Source organism: Oryctolagus cuniculus, chromosome 16 (assembly GCF_964237555.1).
Source record: "Oryctolagus cuniculus chromosome 16, mOryCun1.1, whole genome shotgun sequence".
In the NCBI taxonomy this organism is placed as follows: domain Eukaryota; kingdom Metazoa; phylum Chordata; class Mammalia; order Lagomorpha; family Leporidae; genus Oryctolagus; species Oryctolagus cuniculus.
This window is the reverse complement of record NC_091447.1, coordinates 39,940,498-39,968,440: the sequence shown is the minus strand read 5'-3', so window position 1 is coordinate 39,968,440 and position 27,943 is coordinate 39,940,498. Positions and strand designations below refer to the sequence as shown.

Genomic DNA, 27,943 nt, shown 5'->3' with positions numbered 1-27,943 from the left:
TTTCCCAAAGAACAAGAGAAAGGGAAAACCTTTATTCTGCCAGGACGCTTCTTCTCATGTTGTTATTTCTGCAATTTTCCAGATAGTGTCTTCATATGTGCTCCATCTTTGAATACTCAGTCCTGGACAGCAGCAACTACTCTGGCCTTGAACCTGAGACCAGAGGCTCAGACAGCTGCAATGGGACAGGGGTTTGGCATGGTGGTAAAGATGCCTGCATCCCACATGGGTATCCCTGGGCTCAAGTCCTGCGTCGTTTCCAATCCCAGCTTCCTGCTAACGTGAACCTGAGGAGGCAGCAGGTGAGGGCTGCAGTGGTCAGGCCAAGGGCAGATCTCTCTGTGCGGTGTATGTGCCTCTGCATTACTAACAAAATGGAAATAGTTTTTTTAAGTTGAATTGACTTGTCCGGGGCTGGTGCTGTGGTACAGCGGGTTAACGCTGTGGCCTGAAGCGCCAGCATCCCATATGGGTGCCAGTTCGAGACCCGGCTGCTCCACTTCCAATCCAGCTCTCTACTATGGCCTGGGAAAGCAGTAGAGGATGGCACAGGTCCTGTGCCCCTGCACCCGCATGGGAGACCCGGAAGAGGCTCCTGGCTCCTGGCTCTGGATCGGCACAACTCTGGCCATTGCAGCCAATTGGGGAGTGAACCAGCAGATAGAAGATCTCTCTCTCTCTCTCTGCCTCTCCTATCTCTGCGTAACTCTTTCAAATAAATAAATAAATCAAAAAAAAAAAAAAAAAAAAAAGGAAAGACTTGTCCATCTATAAACAGCTAGAAGGCGGCAAAGGCTGAATTCTCGTGCCACTGAGCTTCCTGTGATCCCCGTGACTCGGACTCCCGCATCCTGTGCTCGCCTCTTTTTTAACCACGAGAACACTCTCGGCCCCTGCACTGTCTCCGGCTTCTTGCCTCCACCAGGGCTGGAGGTGCCGGCAGCATCCCTTGCCGCCGCACATCACCAGGAGAAGATTCAGGGGATGAAACCACAGTGGAAGCTCACCACTCAGTCCTGCCCCTGCCCAGCCCTCCCAGCCAGACTTGCTGCGAAAGCAGGAGGAGCACACAGAGCACGCCTGTGCTGAACTCAGGAACACGGGGGCAGCCGCTCATCAGACTCCTTCCTCTGCCTCCAGGAGCAGGCTGCTCACTCACTGTCTGACCGTTTCAACGGGCACCTTGTTGTTGGTTCGCGCTAGGGCCTGGATGCAGTTTGTCACCAAGGGCCTGGGTCCTGGGTGTCAATGTCTGGAGCTGAGGCCGTTAAGAAATGGGAATTAGGAGTCGGTGCTGTGGTACAGTGGGTTAAAGCCCCAGCCTGCAGCGCCGGTATCCAATGTGGGTGCTGGTTCGATTCTCGGCTGCTCCGCTTCCCCATCCAGCTCCCTGCTAATGCGCCTGGGAAAGCAGCAGAAGACGGCCCAAGTCCTTGGGCCCCTGCACCCATGTGGGAGACCTGGAAGAAGCTCCTGGCTCCTGACTTCAGATCAGCTCAGCTCCAGCCGTTGCAGTCACTTGGGGAGTAAACTAGTGGATGGAAGACATTTCTCTCTCTCTCTCTCCTTCCCTCTGTAACTCTTTCAAATAAATAAAATAAATCTTTAAGGGCCGGCGCCGTGGCTCAATAGGCTAATCCTCTACCTTATGGCGCCGGCACACCGGGTTCTAGTCCTGGTCATGGCACTGGATTCTGTCCCGGTTGCCCCTCTTCCAGGCCAGCTCTCTGCTGTGGCCCGGGAGTGCAGTGGAGGATGGCCCAAGTGCTTGGGCCCTGCACCCCATGGGAGACCAGGGTAAGTACCTGGCTCCTGCCTTCGGATCAGCGCTGGGCACAGCGCGCCGGCCACGGCGGCCATTGGAGGATGAACCAACGGCAAAGGAAGACCTTTCTCTCTCCCCTTGTCCACTCTGCCTGTAAAAAATAAATAAATAAATAAAATAAATCTTTAAAAGAGAGAGAGAGAGATAACTAGATCGAGGTCCTCGGGACACGGTGGGCACTGCCCTCGGAAAGGAATTCTGCTCTCCGCTCTCCTGGATGAGTTTCCAGGGAGCCAGGAGCTGTTACAAAAGCCTGGGCCGGCCCCACGCGGTCGCTCTCTCCCTTTCTACCTTGAGATGTAATTGTTTCTCCTGCCTACACTCCCTCCATCTGCCATAGGGCCTTGGCGGGAGCCGCGAGGGCTCTGGGTCATACTGGTCATGGGCTTCTGACACCCAAAACCGTGAGCTGAGAAGCCCATTTCTTCCTGAGCGGCCTGCCGTGGGCATTTCATCCGGGTGACGAAAAGCCGACTCCTTGGGAGTCTGCTGCAAAGCTGTGGCTGCGGTGCTGCTAAGGAGAACAAGGTGGAGAGAGAAACAGACCACAGCGGATCCGGGAATATTAAATACCTAGTAATTCTCATGACGGGTTCGTGGAAAGCATCTGAACTTTTGGATTAACCGAAACCAAACCAGGCAAGGACACAGTCGTCTGCCTCTGCCCTTGTGGCTCTGACTTTTAGCAACTGTCACGTCAAACAGCTCAGAGAAGTGCGGGGCGGGGAGCGGGCAGAAACCCCTCCCCGCCTGCACCACCCTGCCTCCCACCACACGCGGTTATTACCCGCCTTCTCTGATAAGGGCAGATCCAGGCGGCTGAGCCTCCCTGATTACGTCTGGGCGCTCCATACCCCCATCGTGTTTCTCTCAAACGAGTCTGAGAGACGGGCCGTGGTGCACGGGCCCACTGGCCACTGTCCTGCAGGCCCACCGCACGCAGCGCCAGGTTCCTCGGTTCTTCCCAGGCGATGCCGTGCTGGGTTCACAGCTCGCCCAGCACAGGCTGGACACCACGCGGGCGGTGGGAAAGGAGCCATGGCTGCCGAGTCCATCTCCAGAACAAGATCGCTTCTAAAAAGGACTTAGCACAGCCCAGGCTTCCTTTCTGCTCTCCCTTCCTCTAAGTTCTCAAAAGACTTCAGGATTTTCTGCAGTTTTATAGCTAATCCCCATGAAGAGGCTTCCTTCCAAATAAAGCCGGCATCAGCTGCGGGGTGTCCTGCTGAGAGGGACAAGGCCCCATGAGCACCATCTGAGCCCCCGTCTCCACTGTCTCTGGCTCTAAGTCCCACCAGGAGGACACAGCAGGGACCAGACGGAGTGAGGGGGCGGTGACGCAGTGTAGAAGGCAGTGCCGGCATCCCGTATGAGCACCGGGCCCAGTCCCAATTGGTCCACTTCGGATCCAGCTCCCTGCTAATGGGCCTGGGAAGGCAGCAGATGACTCAAGTGCTTGGGCCACAGCCACCCATGGGGGAGACCCAGACAGAGATCCTGGCTCCAGGGTTCAGCCTGGCCAAGCTAAGGCTGTTGTAGTCGTTTAGGGAGTGAACCAGTTGATGGAAGATCCCACCCCTTGCTATTAACTCTACTTATCAAATTAATTAATTAATTTAAAAACACACACACACAAAACACCCACAGGTAACTGCTGGCTGTGGGAGTCACTTCCGGTTGCAGATAATCAACATCTTCATGCTTTATGGGAAGGAACGCGAGTCCTGTCTGACCCTCACATCCATGTCCTCCAGCATCCTGCAGCTAAGCCAGAACAACAAGCCTGCTAAGCCAGAAAGTGGGTTCTTTCAAGGAGGAAGCCATCCGGACGGGAGTCCCCAGCCACCCAGGTACCCTTGTTAAGGTTACACCAACTTCTTAAGGAGCTTTGCAGACTTCACTCCACTGCTCACAGCAACCATCGCAAGGCGCGCCCACAGGTCCTCGGGGTGGGACGTGTGCGCGGCTCTGCCCCTTACCAAAAGTAACTTCTCCTTTGCCGGCCTTGTCAAACAGCTGAAAGGCCACCATGAACAAAGCATCCGGGGCACACAGGACAGACTCAAAGGCCACAAATTCTTGAAAGGATATTAATCTGCAACACAAAACAAACACAAAGCATGAAGTCAGGAGCCGGTGCAAAACAAAAGCATGAACAAACATACACTAGAAGCAAAAGATAAAATGCCATTGTCAAAAAGTAAAATTCAAACCTAAAAGCATCTATCAACAACATTGCCTTTTACATCTGGTGGACTGAAATGACAATGTAGAGCATCTATAACACATGACAGGTTTGAGCACACAGTGACACACTAAACGCATTATAAATTCAAATATCCAACTTCACTTACGTTTCAGACCTCAATCTCCCTTCAGGCATGTTTGCTGGATTCTATAATTAAACCTAGATGCTTGAGATTAAGAACTGACTTCTCAACATCAAAACAGAACAGCTTTGTCGCTCATTACTACCCTAACACACCATGTAAAAATAGTTCACCGGTATTCGTTCACAGTGAGAGCTACTGACCACACATCAGCTGAGTTAGGGCTATCACAGGAGGAAATGCAGATGAGCTGGATATGCGATGTGACCCCCAGGAACTCAGAGCCAGCCCAGGCAGCTAGCACTGGTCTGGAAACAGTAACAACGGGAAAGGCAAGTGGTATGAGGGGCACTGTGACGGCAGCACGCCGGCAGAGAAGCACGAAGGCTTCCTGACGGAATGGACTTTGAGCTGCGGCTTCCAAGATGCCTGCGATCCCGGCATTTAGCAATGTGTACAGATGGGAAGGCACTTCCTGCAGAAAAGTGTAACAATGTGAATATTTCAGCAAGGCACTGATAACTTCTGCAAGGAAGTTTTCCCACATGACACAAAACAAATAGCTGTTTCTGACTTCTTATAGGGAGAACAGGTTGCTATGCAAAGTGTTACCCAGTTAACCGAGCTGTGCCAAGAATGGCACAGAGAAAACAGACTGGCGGTGTGTTCCATACAGGATTTCCACCACTCGCCATGCAACACACACCCTCCCACATGCACAGGAACACGGCAGGTGTTGCCCAGGACCCTTGGTCTCTTCTGCTGAGACACTGGGCAACTAGACCCAGGGAGGGAGGATGGCGAGGGAAGCAAACAAGAGACCAATTCAGGGTGGAACTCAAGGTGCTTAGCCCTGGGGAGGGGAGGGGAGGGACGCTCATGCGCAGAGTGCCTCCAGGGCTCCAGACTGCAATGTGCAGAGAACAGGAAGCAAGCAGTAAGGATGCAGAGGGAGGAGTGAGGCTCTTCTGCCTGGAAGTTAGGAAAGGCTTCACAGACACGTTTAAAGCGCAAATTTCCATGTTGGACAGGGCTTGGGATCATCTTCTTCAACCTGCCGATTTCAGAGCTGCGGAAAGTGAGTTAGCTACTCTGTAATGTTCTGTTTGCCTAGGAAGTTTTGCTACAACTGCAAGTCAGCTAATAGTAATTTCCCATTCTGTACCAAGAATGGATCACCACACGTTTTCTTACAAATCTCTCTTTAAAAATTTTTACACTTTTTGGACCCTTTTCACTTTTTTTTTCGCTCTCAAATCATTACCCTTCCATTTTCCCAAGCACCCGTCTCGCCAACCTGTGAAGTGGTCATCATCAGCATTCTAAAATCATACCTAGTTAGATTCTGTGTTCCCAGGCCATTCGACTGCAGCATCGAGCTGCCCAGCCTCCCCATGGGACATCCTGAGCATGTCAGATACTCATATCCAGGCATCCCTTTCCAACTTGCTCCTCCAGCAGCCGACCCCGCCTACCCCAGCCAACTGCCATGGCCTCCATCAGGGTAGGGGACGCTCAGAGGGACGGGTGGAATTCCTTTTAGAGTTATTTTTAAGGGTCCTTTAGACAAGGCACACACTTCCCATCGGCCCCCTTCTCTTTGTCCCAGGGTTTTTTCACCAGTCCTTTAACCCGAGAACAGTGGTGTGACAGCTTAAGTTATCACTTGTGACGTATCTGCTTCCCAACCAGCTCTCTGCCAATGTTCCTGAGAAGGCCGTGGAAGATGGTCCAAGTGTCTGGGTCCCCGCTACCCATGCTGGAGGCCAGGATGGAGTTCCTGGCTTGGGGCTTTGGCCTGGTCCAGGACTAGCTGTTGCAGCCAATTGGGGAGTGAACCAGTGGAGGAAGATCTCTCTGTTGTCTCCTCTCCCCTCCCCTCCCCTCCCTTCCTGTGGGGAGCAACTGGGAGCAACTCGGACTAGACTAAGTTACTGGAATTAAGACTTATTCTATGCATCTGCTCTCCCACAATATGGCGCTGAGAAGGGAGAAACAGCTTCTACGCAGCTGCCTCCAGTTCAACCAATAAACTGTAGGACTTACTCCTGATTGGAGGAGAGCAGCGTACTCGGCGTGTGGGCAGCCAAGTTGGGATTGGCGGAGGAGGACTATAAAGGAGGAGAGAGACAACATGCACCAGGAACATCTAAGGGAACACCTGTGCAGCCCCCGAGAGAGCCAGCCGGCGGTGTGCCGCTCCCCCGCGGAAGTGGGGAATGTGGCAGGGGGAACCGCCCTTCCACGGAGGTGGAAGGGACGGTAGCCAACCCGGGAAGAACCAGCAGCAAACCCGGGGAGGGCCGAGCAGACAAAAGAACAACGCAGGGTCCTGTGTCGTTCCTCCACGAAGACGGGGAGCGACAACTTCCTTTCTCTCCTCTCTTCTCTCCTCACCCCTTCTCTCTTTCTCTGTAACTCTGCACTTCAAATAAATAAATCCCTTAAGAAATTTTAAAAGAAAAATATTCTTCTCCTCTTAAAGAAAAGAAGGCTTCCTTACAGCTATGAATGGAACGGCCCAGAGCAATTCCCTGAAGGGCATTTCACTTTCCTCTTAGGAAATGCTCTATCTGCCCTAGCAGTTAAGTGGCAGGTTGGGATACCCACGCCCTACACCGAAGTGCCTGGGTTAGGTCCCGCCTCTGTTCCTGACTCCAGCTTCCTGCTACTGTGCGCCCTGGGAGGCAACAGTGATGGCTCAAGGTCTTGGGTTCCTGTCATACATGCAGGAGATCCAGCTCTTGGCTTCGGCCCCAAACCAGCCCAGGCTACTGCCAGTGTCGGGAGTGAAACAGCAAATGAGAGACTGCTTCTGTGTGTGTGTGTGTGTGTGTGTGTGCGCGCACGCGCGCTCTCCTCTCTAATAACTAAAATAAACTGAAAGAAATGCCACGATAAAGGTGGGTCTAGAGGACTCACCCCAGACCACTGAGGCAGTAGACAGGTCAGAAGGGTTTATGCGAGCATCTGCTTCTTGTTCTCTCTGCCCTCCTCCCCCCACACACCCCCAGCCTGCCGTGCAGGTCCCAGAACGGTGCCTGCGATACCTGCCACCACGCTGCACCGCTCACCACCATGACCTGCTCACAGAAAACTCCTCCCTGCACTAAAGGCACGTTAAAAGAGGGCCACATTCTAAGGTTGTCTTGTGTTCTGAATGAAGGCCTGGCACACAGCAGGAGAGGACCTTCCCCAACTTGGCACGGCCAGGGAAGCGTGGAGAGGCACCTCTATGTGGATCGTGCGTCTCCTGCCAACGTCGGTGTGGTTTCGAGAGAGTAAGCGGCTGGGGAGTGCTCTGGCATTTCAGGCATGTTACTGATGGCAAAGAGGTGTGTAATTTGGTAATCCTGTTAGATACAAGCATTACACATCTACGTAGGAGGTATACGGATGAACCGTGAAATCATAACATATCACTGTTCATCACGATCATTTGGGATTTTCAAGGTAATCTGACGAGAAGGCTATCGGAATAATTACATAGTGCTCTATTCCTTTAGTGCATGGTATCTACAAACGTCTATATTTTCATATAAACAGTACTCAGCCTTGCCTTATAGATTTAATGGGTATTAGCATAAGTTACAACAAAGAACACGTGCTTAATCAAGTTCAGGCCTGGCTGCCGAGCTCGCTGCGTTCCTTTGGCACTGCTAACTCCCAGCACTTGACAATGTCAGCTGCCGCTGCAGACAAACCACCGGGCTGGGAGTGCGGGGGCAGCAGGGGAAGCCACGGCCAGGGACACCTGCAAGCTGTATCAGAGGTGCCTGGATCGAGGCCCGCCCCCGCTTCTGACCCAGCTTCCTGCTAATGCACCTGAGAGGCAGTAGGCGATGACTCCCAAAGGAGACCCAGATGGAGTTCCTGACTTCCGGCTTCAGCCTGGCCCTGTCCCATCTGTTGTGGGCATCTGGGAAACAAATCCACAGATCCAAGACTGACTGATGTCTGTCTGTTTCTCTCTCTCTCTCTCTCTCTCTCTGCCATCCAAATACAGTTTTCTTAAAAAATCTTTTTAAAAAATGAATCTCACAACTCTAATTAACTCTATGCCTAATGTCTGAGGAACAATCCTGGCTAGCAAGGCTCACCGGCAGTCACTGGAATAGGACACAGGTCATCCAACATGGAAGCCAGCAGGAGCTGCATGCTCCCAGCCTACCCGGCTCAGCGGTGAGCAGAGGCAGGTTTCCAACAACTCCACGTCTTGGCTCTGCAGCCACCAAAGACTCTTTGAAGCGAGTCTCACTTTTTCTCCAAAGTGCCACGGCAACGGTTCTTCTGGAGGTCATGGCCCACAGCAGCACCTTCTCAACTCCCTAGAAGCCCAGGTAAACCAGCCAGACGCTGCAGGAAACCCCGAGTGCAAAGCAAAGGAGCTAAGAGCAGGTCGCATCTGCGTGCCACGCTTCTGACAATGGCCAGCTGATGTATCCACCACGGGCACCGAAGGATAGCAGAATACACACCAAGACGAGGACGGTGCTCCTCTGGCCCACAACTCTAGGTCTCCTCCATTCGCACTTTCAGCTGTGCAAGGACTCCCTCTTAGCCTGCACATGCTCAAAGCACAACAGGGAATACCGACTGCAAACTGTGTTGTTATGGAGAAAGCGGGAAGGAATGTAAGAGAATTGGAGATAAATTACTTAATTAAATCCAGAGGCAAGAAAGATAAGCGTCAGATTGAAAGGAAGGAGGACGTGGGTACATTCTGATTGGCAACTTAGGGAAGCGTGGCCAAGTGAGCGTGAGATGAGTGCCGGTGCAGAGGGAAGGCGCGACCGTGACCGAGGGCACATAAAACACGCGGCTCGCAGCAGAGGGAAGTGCAACGACTCCAAGCAGGAGGTGGGACAGGCAGCCTGCCAACCGCAGTGTGGCTTCAGTGCCTGCTCTCTGCTGGGCACACACGGAGGCCAGGTGGAGTCTGCCCCCTGGATGTGGTAGTCTGGAGAGGCAGGGGGTAAGCCAGGAGCCAGGAAGAGGACCAGAGGAGGAGGGGCCACAGAAGGTGTGGACCTGCTGGAGGACAGGTGTGACAGCAAGCACAGAGCTCACGTCCTCATCATGAGGACCCTCGGCGGTGGGCAAAGATCCGGAATTCCTGGCTGTGTGACCCGCCAGTGCTTCAGAGCCTCTAACCCGGCACTGCGCTAGTCAAGGGACCGGCAGGGGGGAGCCAGGGAGGTGGGCAGAGATCCTGAAGAATCCAGCAGGGCCAGGAAGGCTGAGTGAGGAGGAGGCGGAGGGGCTGGGAGGGCGAGCTCCGGAGGACACCCGGACAGCACAGCGGGAGTCTCGGAAGGGAATCTGCGCTCTGACACCACAATCCCACATCGAGCGCTGTGCCCTGCAAACTGATTACTGAATGTGCAGAAATTCTTATCTACAGCGACAATTACTCAGTAGCGTCGCCAACTGAAAATAGTAAAAGCCCAGTACACAACAGAAGGTGAGTGACTAAGGGAACATTCAAACATTCACCTGCACGATAAAATCCAAACACCAAAAACTCCCACGAGCAGATCTACAGCATCAAGGAAAAAAAATAAAAATAAAAAAATAAAAAACCTCGGGGCCAGTACTGCAGGGTAGTAAGCTAAATCTCTGCCTGTAGCATCAGCATCCCATATGGGCGCCGGTTCTAGTCACAGCTGCCCCACTTCCAATCCAGCTCTCTGCGTATAGCCTGGGAAAGCAGTAGAGGATGGCCCAAGTGCTTGGGCCCCTGCACCCATGTGGGAGACCTGGAAGAAGCTCCTGGCTTCGGCCTGGGCCAGCCCTGGCCTTTGTGGCTGTTTGGGGAGTGAGCCAGCAGATGGAAGACCTTTTTTTCTCTTTCTCCCCTTTCTCTGTCTGTAACTCTACCTCTCAGATAAATAAAAATTAAAAAAAAAAAAATAGTTACACAAAAGTATACTTAAGAAGCTCTCCTATTTTGCTAAGAACGGACAAAAACCATAATCTACACACTTAGTCTAAAGGCTGCACACCAGAGGGTTAGCACTGAATATCTCTAGGTGGTTCAATTATTAGAAATGGAAGCCTCTTTTTTTCCTCCCTTTTGCTTACCTGTATTTCATGAGCTCCTCAATAATCCACACACTTTAAAAGGATGAACCCGGGACAGCAGCAAGAGGATGGAGAGATGAGGGGGGAGGGGCACACAGGGCTCGGAGAGAGACACAGCAACTGCTGGGTACCACAGGGCTCAGTGCGGCCTGTCCCAAAGACCCGGGAGCAGCTCTGCAGCCGAGGAGCCAATCCAGCCCGAGGACGGTGCCCCCTGGCCTGAGGTCACTGACGATAGGAAGGCTGCCAGGGAGGCCGAGGGGGTGGAGAGGACGGGGGTGGGAGGGGGTCACCCACGACTCTGCTGGAAGGCATCAGCTGATGGTCAGCTGGCATACAAACAAGGCCCCAGCCCCAGTTAGGCAAATCCATCACCAGTGTTTCCTTTGTGCTCTAACAACAGACTTGAAGTTATGACCTAACCGTGAACTGCAAACCCATCAGCATGAGGACACGGCCAAGTCCAAGTCCAAGTCCAAGTCCTTTACCCAGCAGGCAGTGCGGCCTTGCTGGGCCTCACGAGCCGACCTCCCTCCCTGTGCTACACAGGGTGCTCTCTGCAGGGTTTCCTTCCACTGCGGTTATGGGGAGGACCCTCGTGCCCACCCTGGCCCTGGCGCCCAGAGTGCACCTTTCGGAGGCCGGCCCTGCTCACCAGCCCTACTGCAAGCTCCCGTTCAGGGCCCATTTAAATTCATTGGCTCCAATGAAACCCAGCACACTGAACACTGTTCAAACAAGCAGGCTACTGCCTGGCTTAAAAACCCATTAAAGACTTTTATTAGCAACTTTACAGTATTGTTATCATGAATTTGGTCTATAAATGCCACCTCTGTGTGTCTCCGCCTCCACGTGGGCACAGACACAGGCGCTCATGGCCGTGAGCATCGCTGTCCAGGCTGGGCGTGCCATCCAGGGGCACTCGAGGGGGCGCTGTTACGTTCCCATTCTCTTCCTGTCCACGGGTGCAGCACACTGAACAGAGCGCACTCTGGACAGTTTACTCCGTGGACACTCGAAATGTGTTCCACCTGCAGATGCCCTTGGAGCCCACTCCTCCTGCCCTGTGACTGCGGGAGACTCTGTCCCCGGCCACGCCACCTCCTCCAACCTCCCACCTTTCAGTCGAGGCATCACCAGAAGTTCTGAGGGAGGCAGACACCCACAACGAGGCTGCATCGCTGGAAGAGCCAGCACAAGCTTTTTGAAACTAGAGACAAACCATATTCCCTCCCTCCACAAACCTCTAAATGCCCTTTATTTCTCAAATACTAGTAGACATCATTTTTTAAAATCCTGAAAGCCAGCTTACCACGTCACATTGCCCCTGTTTTTGCATCACTACCGATCTCATGAGCAGAATTTAATACTGTGCACCGCAAAATATTCTGTATTTTAATTACATCATGGGCTATTTTGAGATATATCCAAAGACCTTTTTTTTTTTTTTTTTAATAAAAAGGACAGGTTCGCTGTTTGAAAATGAAACAAAACAAAAAGACCAGGAACAACTCATTTTCATTGAGTGTTGCCTTTAAGGAGTTGGGGGCAAAGGGATGAAACAAAGACCACTGGCAGGAGAAGGGAGACGCAATTGTAGATCCTGTAAATTGTGCTGGAGGATCAATTTAGGCAGAGAGCTCATTAGGAAATATCCAGATTTCCTGTATCTTTCCTTGTCCTCATTGAGCTTGGATGAGAGGACTCCAACTTTATTAAAATAACAAATGAAGAAGAAAAATCACAGATAAGGAACTAGCAACTGAGAAGCCGGCGGGCAGCGAGGCTGTCCGTGGCTGAGTGGCCATGGAACATGGCCTAGCGCTCCGCAGGCTGAATTACCCTGGACACCACGGCAGAACCAGGCACTGGACATGCAACCCCAGGCAGCACGCAAGACGCACACTTCCGGCTCTCTGCGTGCCCCACGAGCCCCCCCCCCCCCCCCCCCCCCGCCGGCTGCAAGCACAGGAGCGCCCTCCATGCAAGAGTGGGAGAGCGAAGACACAGCCCGAGGGACGGAGCTGCCTCTCGCGCGCTCAGCCGAAGGCGCTCACGTTACCTGTGCTCCTTTGCTCAAATAGCATTTTACAACCCCAGAAGCTGAGTCACATGTTTTTATTTTCATTACAGGAACATAATACCTTTCTCAATGGGATGTTCAGAATCTCTGAAACAAGGTTACGATCACTGAAATGATATTTAAAATAAATAGAAAGTGCAGAAGCACAGAGACACAAAAAGCAACAAAAGCAAAGGAGCCACTCTCTCTCGCGCACCTGGCAATGAGGCAAGTCACACAGCTAAAAAATAAATAAAATAAAGTAAGTAAGTGGCAGACAAAAATTTCTTTTAAAAATACATGAAATGAAATTATACTGATTCCTCTTCTTTTGAGAAACATAACCAATTACTCAAAAACATCTTAGCATTTTCTTTCAATCAATTATGACTCTTACATTTTTGGGCAGAGTACACAAAAACCTCTCTTGATGTGATTGTAATATAAGCCCTTTGCAAAGCCAAAACTAAACGACTGGACCAGCCCTCATCATTAAAAAAATAAAATTATTCATGGTGTGGGCAAAAAGAAATGAAAGTGCAAGGCTTGAGCCAGGATATCACACACGCACACAAAAGCCAACATTAATATCTGCTGTGCCAGCTGAATTCAAATTAACCCAATTTTTACATGTTAATTAAACCAGCTATTTTCTTCTTATTGTATTTTTGCTTCTTAAATAGTAGAGTCTACAAGTGATTCCCAACAGACTTGTTCCAACAACAATGACGTGTTCATTTACTTCTATTATGGCCACACAATACAGTAACTGAGCAGTAATTTTTCACAGTCAATTACATGTGTGGTTCTTTATGCTTAAAGATGCTGAAATAATGTGTACTATAGAGCCATATGCCTGAATCGCAAGTGTGCCAGAGGCAGTTGCCTGGGTAACACGTTTTCTCTCCAGCTTAGAATAACCCTTCATTGAATATCATTAGATGTCATTAAATAGCAAACATTAACATGAACTTCAATACACTACTTGGATAGAGTCATTTTACCCACATAAACAAGGGCTCCATCATTTATAATAAGCTTACAATAGATTATGATTTTTTGTATTTAAGACCATGAAAGAAAAAAAAATGCCCACGTGTTGATTCCAAAATTGAACCTGCAGAAATGTCTGATAATATAAGAGAACTCAGACCAAGTTTCAGGAAAAACACTTCTCATCCACATGGTCAGAGCAGTCAACATAAACAAAGGGTAGGTTTTTAAACTTTACTCGTGGCTGTAACACAATTCCATTACTGCATCTCAGACCAGAGAGAGTTTTACTTTCTCTTCTAACTGGGAAGAAATTCAGTAATCAAATTAATTCAAAGATATTTAAAAAAGATCAAAGTACATAACAATGAATAAAAAGTATGGGATACACGGTGCATTATCTAAAATTTTTTCCAGCACGAACAGCAGCAGCAGCTGTCCCAAATAATCCCCACCAGTCCGCCACCCCATGCGGCCCCAAACAAACATCCAGGGCTAAGAATAAACCCTGCTTTCTCTACACACACGGTCTCAACAGTTAGAACTCCCCACGCACGCACCTGCTCTGCCTTCCATTCGAATCACCACTCCCACGGGTTTCTGACACACCTCCTAACTCCCTAGAAACCCGAACTCTCCACCTGCACACGGTCCCACCTTCTCTTCCATCACCTCCGTTACAATGTTGACTTTTCAATGCTAACTTTGCTTTTTTTTTAAAAAAAAAATATATATTTATTCATTTGAAAGGCAGAGCAAGAAGCCAGGAGTCTGGAACTCCATCCAGGTCGCCCATGCAAGTGGCAGGGACTTAACCACGTGGGCCAGCATCAGCTGCCTGGGCTGGATCAGAAACAGAATAGCTGGGACTTGAACCAGCTCCCCCATATAGCATGTGGGGTGCTTTAATCTGTGCCACAATGCCAGGCCCCAGTGTTAATTTTAAAGGACACCTACATAAAGAAAATAAATCATCAATTGTCACTGCTGCCCCAATATATTTTCTTACCTCTCCCAGTACAGGAGAAAAGAATACTCCCAAACCCTGCAATTGGGAGTGAAAGAACCAACAGAGGCAGCACCAACGCTGTCTATCAACCTGAGAGTAACTACAGAGAAAGCCCTGCAAGAAGGATGGGCTCCTGAGTATGCGGGATGAAACGCTGCATCTTTTTCCTAAGTTGGAACAAGGAAGAAAAAGTCCAGAGTGAATGGAGGGACAACTTCCACGCCATGCTCCCACCTCCACTGCCCCAAGATTATTCATCTCATGGCAAAAACCTCACCATACGCTCACTCTACAGATGAAGTGTGGATGGAAAAAAAATTATGTGTAACAATAAATGTGTGTTTCATCTTAATTCTAGCAATCTGCTTTGAACAGACATTTTTATGAGGCAAGTGGAAGACACAAATTTATAGCAAGGATAAATAAATGTTTAAGCAAAATACTGTTAAGATATATAGAGGTCAACAGATGCAATCACATCTCTGTTGCCTCTACGATAATTCGTGTCCCTCTTCAAGGAAAATCTTAAAAATTAACACTAAACTCTGTGAACTGTCAGCGGGCAGGTGTTTGCTACAGTGGTTCCGATGCCACCTGGGAAGCTGGCACCCGATACTGGAGTGCCTGGGTTCAAGGGCCAGTTCCACTCCTTACTCAAGATTCCTGTTAGTGCACCGTGGGACCCAGCAGATGATGGCTCAAGTGCTTGGGTCCCTGCCACCCACGTGGGAGACCTGGATGGAGTCCCTGGCTTCCAGCATCAGCCTGGCCCAGCCACAGCTGTTGTAGTCATTTGGAGAGTGAATCGGCGGATGGGAGCTACATTTCTCTTTCTCTCTCTTTCTGTGCCTTTCAAACAAAACAAAATTTTTTAAATTATGAATAAATAATAAAATAATAAAATGGCCTGGAAAGTAGCCTAATAACTTAAGAGAACTGAAATAAAGTATAATTTCTGCTTACAATCTTCTGATAAACTAGTGTTTCTAAACTTTACCCCAAATCCACAATAAACTTAATGTTATTCCCACTCCTAGCCCCAGTACAGGTTAAAATTTTCTACAAAAGCATAATTTGCATGGTTAAGAATTAGCACATGACCTGGTAAGGCAAAAATACAAAAATTCGTTATATTTAATTATGTTTTGTTACAGAATGGACTGTAACAAAATACAATAAATCCATCTATTAACACCGACCACCCATGAATGCAGGTTTTTGTTAAAATAGCCAGAAGAACTATTGTGACTCTTTGAGCCTATTTTATTTAGATTCATATTTTATTTTACTCTGGGAGAACCTATATAAATGCTGAAAAATAGGTAAGGGAAGGCAACATTTCTCTCCCAAATGACCCCCATGTTTCCCCAGCCTCTTCCACGCTGTCTGCATTCGTTAGCAAGCCCTGTTTCTAAAGGTCTCCTAACAATTCCAGGCTTTTTAAAGAGCAGGCAATTACAACGCAGAACTGCAACTGCAGAGGATGATCAAAATTAGAAACTGTTCGGAGCACTTGATATTTTTGCAAAAGCAAATTAAGCTACAAGACTTTCGAGACTCTATTGCTTTTTCTAGGTACAATTATTATAGAAAAGTAACAGCAGTGTTTTAATGCTTTTTCCTTCAGGAAGTTGATTATTTTTAATTCCTAAGCTAAAAAAGAAACAGTAAAAAAAAAAAAAAAAAACTTGAAAAAGCACTAAATCAGGAAATCACAAAGCAATAGCAAGAAGATGTCAAAAATAAATTTTGTGTTAAGCCAATGCTCTAGTACTTTCAAAAGGGGTTTATCCCGAATGGATATGCTACAGCCTGAGTGAATCTAAAAAAAAAAAAAAAAAAAAAAAAAAAAAAAAAGCTAAATTAATAACTTAAAGAATGCTGTGAACCACTAAAATGTATTAACAGAAAGGCGACGTGGTTGCATTAGCTTGACTGTGGAAGGCACTAACTCATCAGTCCATAAGCCACAGATGAGAGGAGCCGAGGGAAGCGCCGGGTATGCTAAGTCCGTGAACACTCTGGCACGTGCTTGGAAGTCCAGTCCTTTGCAGGACTAAGGAAGGGTAGGGCAGGATTCTCAAAAAGTATGAAAACCCTCCAGGTGGCTTTCTTAACACAAAGAATCCCTCTGTGTCACTGTACAAAAACTAGAAGACTCCAGGCGATGGTGGAACCAGACGATTGGAGAGGAGGAAAGTAAAGCCAAGAGAAGAAACAAAATTTTGCTAAAAGTTTTATTACCTTTTAGAGACGGAATGCATGAAATGTTGCAGTGATCCTGGGAGCAAAGTGACAGCCACGGATGTGGATGTGGAGAAAACTCAATCTGGAACCCTGAGACTCTAACCCCCTCATGATGTTGACAGTAACACCTCACAGGTACACAGTGCTTCGCGTGTTCAGCCCATGCAAGTTCAACAAATATTCACGGAGTGCAACCATGGGCCAGCCAGGCTCTGGCACCTGCAGTGAGCAAAACAGCCAGGAGCCCCTGCCTCTGTGGGGCTTCCAGTCAAGTGTGTTTGAGGGGGTGGAGGGGGTGTAAAAGGTGCATCACCAAGACCAACGGTGCTCAAACAAAGTAATTAAAGGGTAGAGGTCAAGGTGAGAGCAGCATGGGCACTTGTTGGCCAGAGTAGGCACTTTGGCTTTTACTCTGAGGGAACGGGGAGCATAAAGGTTGTGAGCCTAAAAGTACCACCATCCTACTCGGGGTTTAACAGGATCCTGTGGCTGGTGTGCTGCATGGACTGCAAGAAAGAAAGAACAGAAAGCGGGAGACGGCAGGAGGTTACGACAGTAACTCGGGTGTGATGGTCATGCCTGGGACAGAGCAAGAGCCACAGGGGTGGCAGGAGGTGGACAGAATCTGGATGCAGGGGCCCGCGTTGTGGTGCAGCAGGTTAGACCATCGCCCGCAATGCTGGCGTCCCATATGAGCAAGGGTTCATGCACCCACTGCTCCACTTCCAATCCAGCTCCCTGCTAATGTGCCTGGAAGCAGAAGATGGCCCAAGTACTTGGCCTCTGCTACCCATGCGGGAGACCTGGATGGAGTTCTGATCTCCTGCTTCTTCCTGACCTAGCCCTGGCTGTTGTGGCCAATGGAGAGTGAACCAGTGGATAGATCTCTTTCTCTGTCTCTCCCCCCTTCTCTTTCTGTAACTCTGCCTTTTAAGTAAATAAATATCTCTTTAAAAAAATCTGGTTGCAGAGTATCATTCTCCCAGAATGCTATGGACAGAATCAAAAAACTTAAAATAAAATGCAAGGCACACTACTAGGAGTTCAATCACTCGTCTGAATAAATCTAAAGAAGTGGCCCACTGGGGGTCCCACACCAATCACCAGCCACACCGCGTCTGAATTTCCATTCGGACAGAGTGAACTAATCAGAGCTTTACTGACTTCCTTCCTGCTTGCTTGTTTAATAAAGGTTTCTTCCTGAAAGTGTGCACTTGGATGCACGTGCGAAGAGAATGAAAAAGGAGCAGAATGGTGGAGGTGCAGCCGCCTGCCTCCTCACCACCTGCGCTCTAGGCTGGAGACTGACGGGAGCGTCTATAACTCAGCGCCTCCTACAGCACAGCCCCCTTCAGAGGTGAGCACGGCAGTTATGAGCCCAGGTCTGAGCACCTCTCTCTGTGTGTTGTGGTTTTAAATACAGAACTTTAGGAAACAAGCCCACTAATAGAGCTGGCCTGGGCTTGACGTTTTGCCTTTGGATCATTTCTTCTTGGGCTCTTTTACTGGGCCTCCATCTTTCTTGGTCAACTTCTCGGCATCTTCCTTTTTCCTAGCATCCTTGCTGGTACCAGGAAGTGAGGCTGTCCCACAGGGGAGGTGGGGTGAATGCTGGAACCGTGTCTGAGCAAAAGGGGAGGGAATGCTCACTGCGGCCTTTCACAGGGACAGCACTCAGGCACGTGGAACAATGAATACCCCAGGCAATCAGATGAGAAACAGGCACAGAGAGGGAAGGCACCCGTCGGAAGCCCCTCAGGTTCTTAAAGATGGGTTGATTCTGAAAGGCAGAGAGAGGGAGAGATGGATCTTCCATCCACTGGCTCTGTCCCCAAACAGCCACAAGAGCCACGTCTGAGCCAGGCCAAATCCAGAAGCCAGGAACTGCATCTGGGTCTCCCACGTTGGGAACAGGGGCCCAAGTACCCGGAACTTCTTCCACTGCCTTCCCAGGCACCTTAGCAGAGAGCTGGGTGGGAAGCAGAGCAGCTGGCCCTTGGATACAGGACGCCATTGCCTGACGCAGTGGCCTAACCAGAGGTTCCACCAGACCTACTAAGGTACAAAAGTGCGCGTTCCCCCACTAGCAGTGCTCCTGTCATGGGTACACTCTTCCCAAACAAAAGATCTGCTGTGAGTGAGGGCGGCCATCAGCAGAAGGCAGCCTAACAGGGGGCTGGGTGACGCTGGAGCAGACAGCCCCGGGAGCCCTTGGGAAGTGACATTAGGGGAAGGGTCAAGGTTCACCTGCTCATTAGGGTTTGGCCAGTTCTCTTTGATAACAGCCTTCATGGGAGGTCTGGGGAAAGATCCTTATGAGCCAAGTAACACAAACTTTAACAAGCATTGGAATGAACCGGGGAGATGATTAAACGCGTACGTGGTATTTTACTATGCAGCCACAAAAAGGAATCAGAACGATTTCTTTACATATTTGGAGACTGACCTTCAGAATATGTGGTTAAGACAGACAAGCAAATGTGTGCTTGCACGTACATACATGCACACACACGCCTTCTCTGGAGACACACACACACAGACAGGGGACTCTTGAGCTCTGAGTGTGTGTGTGAGGGTGTTTCCCCATGAGAGGAGCATCTGAATGGGTGAACTGGGTACCCTGCCCTCCCGCCGTGTGGAAGGCAACATCAGAACAAGAGGCTGGAGAAGGGGCGAATGTAGCCCCCTGCTAGGGGCTACAGCTGGGACATCGCCCTTGTGCGCTCAGACTACGGGCACTGCGTGGCTGCCGCTGGCTTTCCAGAGTCTGCGACAGTCCTACGGCAGCCAGTGGATCTTCTCAGTGTCCATATGGTCACAAGAGTCAGTTCCTTTTAATAACATATCCTGGGTCGGCGGGTCAAAGCCATTCTTGCAATGCCGGCATCCCATGAGCGTCACTTCAAGTCCCAGCTACTCTACTTTGGAACCAGCTCCTTGCAAATGCACCTGATAAAGCAGTGGGAAATCACCCAAATGCCTGAGCCCCTGCCACCCATGTAGGAGACCCACATGGAGTTCCTGGCTCCTAGCTTCAGCCTGGCACAGCCCAACCATTGCTGCCATTTGGGAAGGAAGCAGCAGATGAAAGATCTCTCCCTATCATTGTCATTCTGCCTTTCAAGTAAATAAATAAGCAGTGTGGGGGTCAGGGAGGTCTTCTCCCCTGGAGAAGCCTCACTAACGCATGAGCATGTGCACACCCCGTGAGACAGCGCACGTGGAGGACACGGCGTTGAGAGTGTGCAGAACCGCCCTTGAGAGGCAGACAGGGAGTGGAATCTGAAAATGAACACACGCACCAACTTACTGAGGCCCAAAGGAGCAATCCTGACGGTGAAGAGCAGGGAGGGTGAAGGCAGGGCCGCGCAAGCCAGACTTCCCTGAGCTGACCTGCCTTCTGCCGCATGGGGGGTCTGACTCTGGAGACATACGGTTTACATACTCAAAAACTCAATTAAATCCAAAAGAAAAAAAAGCAACCTGAAAAAAAAGCAAAATTGAAAACAACCTGAAACGAGTGAACCTAACCATGTATCAAGTTGGTGGCAAAACCACATCCAGAAGAGAACCATTTCTAATCCATCAGAACAAGGTCTTTAACCACACGTATTTTGTGAAATGCACCCGAAGCACAAATAGAGCTGAAAGGAAGTCTTTCTGTAAAAACACTTATTTACTTATTTGAAAGTCACAGAGAGAGGGGGAGAGACAGAGAGAGGGAGAGAGAGATCTTCTGCTCTCTGGTTCACTCCCCAGATGGTTGCAACCTCTATCTAGTGTTGAGCCAGACAGGAGGCAGGAGCTTTACCCGGGTCTCCCACGAGGGTGGCAGGAGTCCAAACACTTGGGCCATCTCCCACTGCTTCCCAGGCCATTAGCAGGGAGCTGGATGCGAAGTGGAGCAGTCAGGAAAACCAGCGCCCACATGGGGTACCAGCATCACAGAGGCTTTGCCATAATGCTGTCCCCTGAAAGGAACTCTGAAACTTTATTCAGGATCAATTGTTCGAGGCAATACAAGTGCTATTATTTTGAATAAATCCTATGAATTACAAATATGCAATTATGTGATTAACCAAGATTTTCAATGAATGGAGATAAATAGAAAAACCAATGAAATTAGGGGCTGGTGTTGTGGAGTAGTAGGTAAAGCCGTCTCCTGTGGCGCCAGCATCCCATACAGGCGCCGCTTTGAGTCCCAGGTGCTCCACTTCCAATCCAGCTCCCTGCTCATGGTCTGGGAAAAGCAAGAGAAAGTGACCCAAATGTTTGGGCCCTGCCACCCATGTAGGAGACCTGGATGAAGCTCCTGGCTCCAGGCTTCGGCCTGGCTCAGCTCTGGCCACTGCAGCCATCTCAGAGTGAACCAGTGGATAGAAGATCTCTCTCTCTGCATCTCCCTCTCTCTCTCTGCAATCTGACTTTCAAATAAATAAATTAATAAATAAATCTTTTTTAAAAAAAAAAAGGAAATAAAGATAATGAGTTCAATTTTGTCAATTTATCTGTGAACTACAAACTCGAGTAATTAAATTAAACTGAAAGCCCTGATTGAAAAGCCCAAGTCCATGGAAAAAGCCTCAAAGTTATGACAACACAACAAGTAAGAAGCACCCCAACACTCAGATTATGGTCTCTAAAGTGAATAAGGGCTCCAAGGCAGAGTGGCTGATTCCAGCTGTGAAGCAGGAAATACATACAATATTGTATTTTATAAGAAAGCTATAAATATCAATGAATCATATTAAAAAGGACAAAGAAGGGGCCTGTGCTATGGCACAGTGGGTTAAAGCCCTGGCCTGAAGCACTGGCATCCTATTTGGGTGCTGGTTCTAGTCCCAGCTGCTCCTCTTCCGATCCAGCTCTCTGCTACGGCCTGGGATAGCAGTGGAAGATGGCCCAAGTCCTTGGGCCTCTGCACCCACATCGGAGACCCAGAAGAAGTTCCTGGCTCCTGGCTTCGGATCGGCCCAGCTCCGGCCATTGTGGCCTCTGGGGAGTGAACCAGCAGATGGAAAACCTCTCTCTGTGTCTCTACCTCTCTCTGTAACTCTGTCTTTCAAAAAATACATAAAATAATAATAATAATAAAAGAACAAAGGAAAAAACATAAAAAGACTCCTCCCACTGGCCAAAGATGCGAAAAATGCAAATAACCGATATATTACAAGTATCTAATACATAAAAACCTAAGAGATCAGCCGGCGCCGCGGCTCAACAGGCTAATCCTCCGCCTAGCAGCGCCGGCACACTGGGTTCTAGTCCCGGTCAGGGCACTGGATTCTGTCCTGGTTGCCCCTCTTCCAGGCCAGCTCTCTGCTGTGGCCCGGGAGTGCAGTGGAAGATGGCCCAGGTGCTTGGGCCCTGCACCCCATGGGAGACCAGGAGAAGCACCTGGCTCCTGACTTCGGATCAGCGCGGTGCACCGGCCGCAGTGCGCCGGCCACGGCGGCCATTGGAGGGTGAACCAACGGCAAAGAAACACCTTTCTCTCTGTCTCTCTCTCACTGTCCACTCTGTCAAAAAAAAAAAAAAAAAAAAAAAAAAAACTATGAGATCACAAAGCTTAACTTTGAGAAGATCTCTCATTCCCACAAAAACCACCCCTAACTCATATGCCTTCAGAAGTGACTACAGCACTAACTCCTTCTGCAGAGAACTGGCTCAGACCAAGCAAGTGCAGTCACGTGGCATCCAGCACCCCCCACAAATACCAAGCTCCACAGATGCTCACGTCCTTATGCAAATGCATAGTACTGGCACCACCTATGCAGATCCTCTCATGTGTACTATGCCATCTCTGGATTACTTACAATAGGCGGCCTTGGGGCCAGCGCCATGGCTCACTTGGTTAATCCTCCGCTTGCAGTGCCAGCTTCCCATATGGGCGCTGGGTTCTGTCCTGGTTGCTCCTCTTCCAGTCCAGCTCTCTGCTGTGGCCTGGGAAGGCAGTGGAGGATGGCCCAAGTGCTTGGGCCCCTGCACCCGCATGGGAGACCAGGAAGAAGCACCTGGCTCCTGGCTTCGGATCGGTGCAGTGCCGGCCGTAGTGGCCATTTGGGGGGTGAACCAATGGAAGGAAGACCTTCCTCTCTGTCTCTCTCTCACTGTCTAACTCTATCAGTCAAATTAAAAAAAAAAAGAAGAAGAAGAAGGAATACAATAGGCAATAGTATAAATGCTCTCTAAATAGTTGCTGATATCATACTGTTTAGGGAATAACGACAAGGAAAGAAGTCTGTGTGTGTTCAGGACAGGTGCAAGTTTTCCTTCTCAGAGTACTTCTGCTCCATAGTTGGCTGAATCTGTAGCACAGAATCGCAGGTTAGGAGACTCAAGTGTAGTAACCAATGCATCTCTCACCCAGACTTCGCCCTGAAATCCAGACTCACAAGTTCCATTCCAGTTGCATATCTGATAGACATCCACGTCAACATGTCCCAGAGAACTCCTAATTCTGCCTCCAAGCCGATGCCTCCAACAACGTCCCTCACCTCAGCCGCTGAGATTGCTGCCCCTGCTGTATTTCATTTCCAACCCACCAAGCACATCCCAAGGCCAGCCACGTCTTAACCCCTGGCCCTGCATCACCTTTCACACAGATTTCTTCAGTAACCCCAAACCAATTTCCATCATGCACCCGTCTCTCCAATCCTCCATCGGTCATCTGGGGAGATCCTTTCAAACTTCAATGCAGATCATGTCATTCCCGTGCTAAAAACTCGGCAATAACTTTCACTACTCTTGGAATGATATTCTGCAAAAACTACACAATCTGGCTCTTTTTGACTTCTTCTACTAGCCTGCTTTTCACCACTCTCCATCCAAACTGGTTCCCCACTGCTTCTCACACGTGCCAAGCACCTCCTGTCCCACGACAGGCTCCTTGCACCTGTCATTCCCTTTACCTGGAAAGCGCCCAGAGTCTCGTGGTGCTCACTCTCACAGGCAAGTCTCTGCCCAAAGACCACTATGCAGAGAGCTCTTTTTGGACCGCCCTATCAACTGAGCACTTTAACAGACAGCCGCCTGCCTCTGTATCACACAACACAGCATCAAAAATGTCATGGAAAGTGGAATTAAAGGCAAGTTTTGCTTGCCCAAATAATCTTGAGATGCACACACAGTTTCCATGAACTTACGCTTTAAATAATTACTTGTTTCTATTTATTGAAAAGGCAGAGATAGACAAAGATCTGCCATCCACTGGTTTCGCCCCCCCAGTTGCCCACAACAGCAGAGACCAGGCCAGGCTGACACCAGGAGCCAGGAATTCCATCCACTTCTCCCACATGGATGATGGGACTCTTCACCAGGATGCTGCATCAAAAGCAGCACCGAGTGGTCGGGAATCAGGTCAGGCACAGACATGGGATGCAAGCTCTCAGGTGGTGACTTAACCTCCCACAGACTGCCAAAGACCTCTCAGGCAGGCACATGTGCAAAGTGCCGATGCTTTGTTTACAGTACCTTTTTGCCAGATAAAGACACAATGTCTGTTATGTTTAAAATCCTGGCTGGCACCCGGCTGATGTCAATAAACATCTGCTGAACGCATTAATAAATGGGAAACTCAGCTACGGTTACATTTCTCCAGTATGGGCCTCTCTCGGGTTTGCCACAGAAGCCACTTTACCGTACCACGTGCCCCTTCCTTACAGAGATCAAGTAACTACCCTGGTGGAGAGCTGGGGTCACTCACTACGATCTTCTTCCACACCTTGCAGACTGAAGCTCCCACCTGTCCAGCAGCCTGTGGAGCGAGGCCTGCTTCGGAATCCTGCCCAAGAACCTGAGGCTGTCGCTGCACTGGCCAGAGGAAGCTCCCTGACTGCCACGCCACAGCCGATGTGCAGTCAGCAGGCATGAAATCAAACGGTTTGGGCTCTATCTGCTTTGTGCTTTTACAGCAGAATGCCCGAGACCGTGTGACTGATAAAAAGAGGCGTATTTCCTTACCGCTCTAGAGGCTGGGAAGTCTAAGGCCAAGGCAATGGCACCTACGAGGGCTGTTTCTGTACAATGCAGCACGTGGACAGCAACAGGGGAGGGGAGTCAGAGGATGGGGGTAGGGAGGAGAATCAAACCATCCCGTATTTAAAAAAGACATCCTAGAAGGTATAAGTGTGATGGTTCCTGGAAGACCGGAAGCTGGGGTGAGAAGAGGGAGGAAAGGATGGAGAGACGTTGACCAACAGATGCTAAGTTACAGCTGTAGAAGAATAAGAAGTTCTGGGATTCTACTGCACAGCAGGGTCACTAAGATAATACTCTATAGTTCTCGATTTTGGAGAAAAAAAAACAAATTATAAGATTTTGGATGTTTTCACTAGAAAGCAATGTTAAATGTTTCAGAGATAGATAATATTTACCCCGATTAGACATTACACGATGTATAAACAAAGTAAAACAACACACAGCACCCCATAAATATGTGAAATTCATGCCCAAGTCAAGTATACAAATCCATTCCCTGAAGACAGAGCCTCAGGACCTCCCACCTCTCAGCACACAGCCGGGGGCCAGGGCTCCCGCACACGCACTCCGGGGAACCCACGCACACCACAGCAGCGCAGCTTCAGGAGACCTCCCGATTCAGCACGATGATGCCTTCACTTACGCAGCGGCTGCAGCCTGGGCCTCTGTTAGCACGGGTGGAGCTCAAGCCCCTGGCTTTGAGTCTTGACACCTGCAGTCTGGACAAAGCAAGGAGGACAGCTGGTACAGCACTGTTCGTTCGCACACTTACTGAGCACCTCGATATGCTGAGAAAAGGATGGGAGGAGGGTTGGTAGTTTAAGTTGGTCCAGTAAGTGACCAGGGGGCCAGCCATGTGGCACAGCAGGTTAACCTGCTGCCTGCAATGCCAGTATCCCATAGAGGCACCTGTTCAAGTCCCAGCTGCTTCACTTCTGAACAAGCTTCCTGCTAAAGGCCTGGGAAAGCAGAAGATAGCCTAAGGGCTTGGGTCCCAGCCACGCACATGGGAGACCAGGAAGAAGCTCCTGGCTTTGGCCTGGCCCAGCCCTGCCCTTTGCAGACATTTGGGGAGAGACACAGCAAAATGAAGATCTATTTCTCTCTCTTTCTCTCTCTCTCTCCCTCACTCCGCCTTTCAAATAAAATGAATAGATGTTTAAAAAAAAAAATAAGTAACCTGGAAATATTATTTGCAACAGGAGCTCAAGACTCAGATTAACAACAGTCCAGGGAAGAGAAAAGTGACCCAAAAACCTTCCTGGGGTTTAAACCCAGGTACAGTGGAAGCGTGTGAGGAACAGAGGGCCTCTCCTTCCCAAGTCTGTGGTGCAGGTGACGGCAGCTCTCACAGAGGTTTTGGGCCCACGTTATGTTGGCCAAATACGAGTGCACTTCAGAAAGCTCATGGAAGATCAAACTTTGGAGCCTCCAAAAAAAAAAATCTGAAACCCTGGTTTTTCACGCTCCATATTTTCCATGACCTTTCTGAAGATGCCTCCTGGGAGAGCTGCTGTGGCTTGTGAACGGTTTGTCTCACAAAGTGTCACCTGCTGGAGGTGCGGGACGCAGTGTGGTGGAGGATGAGGGTGCTCGTGGAAGGCCATCCCATCGATCAGGGCTTTGTCCTTGGACGGAGCTGTGGGACCTCCATCTCTCCCTGGCTTTCTCTCACGCGCTCTCACCATCGCCATCTGTCGCCCTGGTCCCCCATGAAGTGACACGGCCAAGGCCAGAGCCAAGACCACAGGCTGCACCACGCTCCATGGACTTTGGATCTCCAGCATGTGAGCCAAGTGCACCTCTTTCTGCTGTCACGTCAGCCTGCATCAGCAGTTTCCTCCTACGAGTGCAAAGTGGCTGACGGGAGGGCCAAGTGCAGAGGCTCCAGGGCCAACAATCTTGCAAATGGCACCAGAACTTACACACAAAGGCATACGCAAAGTTCTCACACAACGCGCAACTGTAAACACTCTTAACTATGTACGAGAAGCCTCGTGTTAGAGCAGACTAGGCACAAGCCAGAAAGAAATGGGATCCAAATTCCAGTTCTGTCACTCACGAACTGTGTGAAATTGAACCTATACCTCCCTCGGAAAAGACCTATTGTAGGGGCTGGTATGAAGATTACATAAGAAAACAGAAATGGTTAGCATGAGATCTGGACCCCTATACACGCTCAGTATCTATTCATTTCCTTCAGCATTTGGTCTAAGCATCTAGGAAGAAACGTCAGCCGAGCTCCTACCCACAAAATATTTTTGTTTCATGCTGTTTAAGCTGCAGTGAGCAGTTACCTCGTGGTTTAGAATCCTGCATACACCACAGTGCCCGAGTTCAATTCCCGGCTTTGGCTCCTGACTCCAGCTAGTCACCATGCAGACCCAGAGGCAGAGCGAACGGCTCAAGGAATTGGGTTCCTGCCACTCTCACGGGGGACTTGGACTGAGTTCCCACCTCCTGGCTCCAGCTCCGGCCCTGACCCAGCCTCAGCCACTAAGTGAACTAGCGGATGAGAGCCCGCACCCTCTCTCACTCTCTTTGTCCCAAATAAATAATCTTTAAAACATCTTTCAGTAATAAAATCGCCCCTCCCCAGGCCCCCTCGATCCCTATTCCCCAGCAGCCCGGGGCTGGAGCTCGCCAGGACCAACCACACTCTTCCTCTGTGCTGCTCCCAGGCTCCCTTCTGCACCCGGGGCAACCCCGCGGGTCCTGCACTCTCCCCATTCGGTCACTGCCCCTGGAGGCCCCTCCACTGCACCCCTCTGCAAGTCCTGTGGGTAGCACCTCCTCCTCCTCAGCCCCTCCCTGCAGAGAACCCTGTCCCGGAGACCCCCCACCCCACCCTCCTGCTCCCCTGGAGAGCAAGACCTCCTGGGCAGCCCTCTGAGCAGGGGTGGGCTTCCTCCTTGCATTCCCGGGTTGCTCTGGTTGCAGGGGAGGGGGTGCTTGCTCCTCACTGCCTCTACGAGGTCACCCCCAGTGTGAACACCACCTCATCTGGCTGCCCCACTCAGCACCTTGCTTTATCACTGGATAACATGGCTTCCCCTCCGACCCCACATCTGAGCTCCTGGCTAGCTGATGCTCTCCAACGTCACCCCTACCTCGCTTCTCGGTATCTGCCATGCACGTTACCTTTCAAACTGAGATACTCTCAGTATACTCATGCTGCAAACACCAAGCCCTCCCAGTTACATCACCTCCACCCTTGCAATGATCTCGTCCTCACCCTTCTCACCACTCACTCCCATGGTCAGACTCCAGGCTTCTGTCATTACCAATAACTGCAAATAATGGCTTTGCCATTACCCATAACTCCTTAATCTCAATTTCACGCATTTTGCTTTTGGGATACTATTTTCTGCTCAGAATCTCTCTTACTCCTCATCCACGCTGAACCCCTTCTC

The 27,943-nt window shown here is 49.9% G+C and overlaps 1 protein-coding gene across 5 annotated transcripts in view; it reads right to left on the bottom strand.

Annotated features, from left to right (window-relative positions):
* Nucleotides 1-27,943, bottom strand: part of SLC25A13 (solute carrier family 25 member 13) — a 189,909-nt gene that overhangs the window by 108,855 nt on the left and 53,111 nt on the right. For 3 of the 5 annotated variants that reach the window (XM_051852956.2, XM_051852957.2, XM_051852959.2), the window contains one exon: nt 3,805-3,920. The exons of the other annotated variants lie outside the window; for them this stretch is intronic. In XM_051852956.2, coding sequence (XP_051708916.2) covers nt 3,805-3,920 — 116 coding nt within the window. The remainder of the gene's footprint in view (nt 1-3,804; nt 3,921-27,943) is intronic. 5 annotated transcript variants of the gene reach the window in all.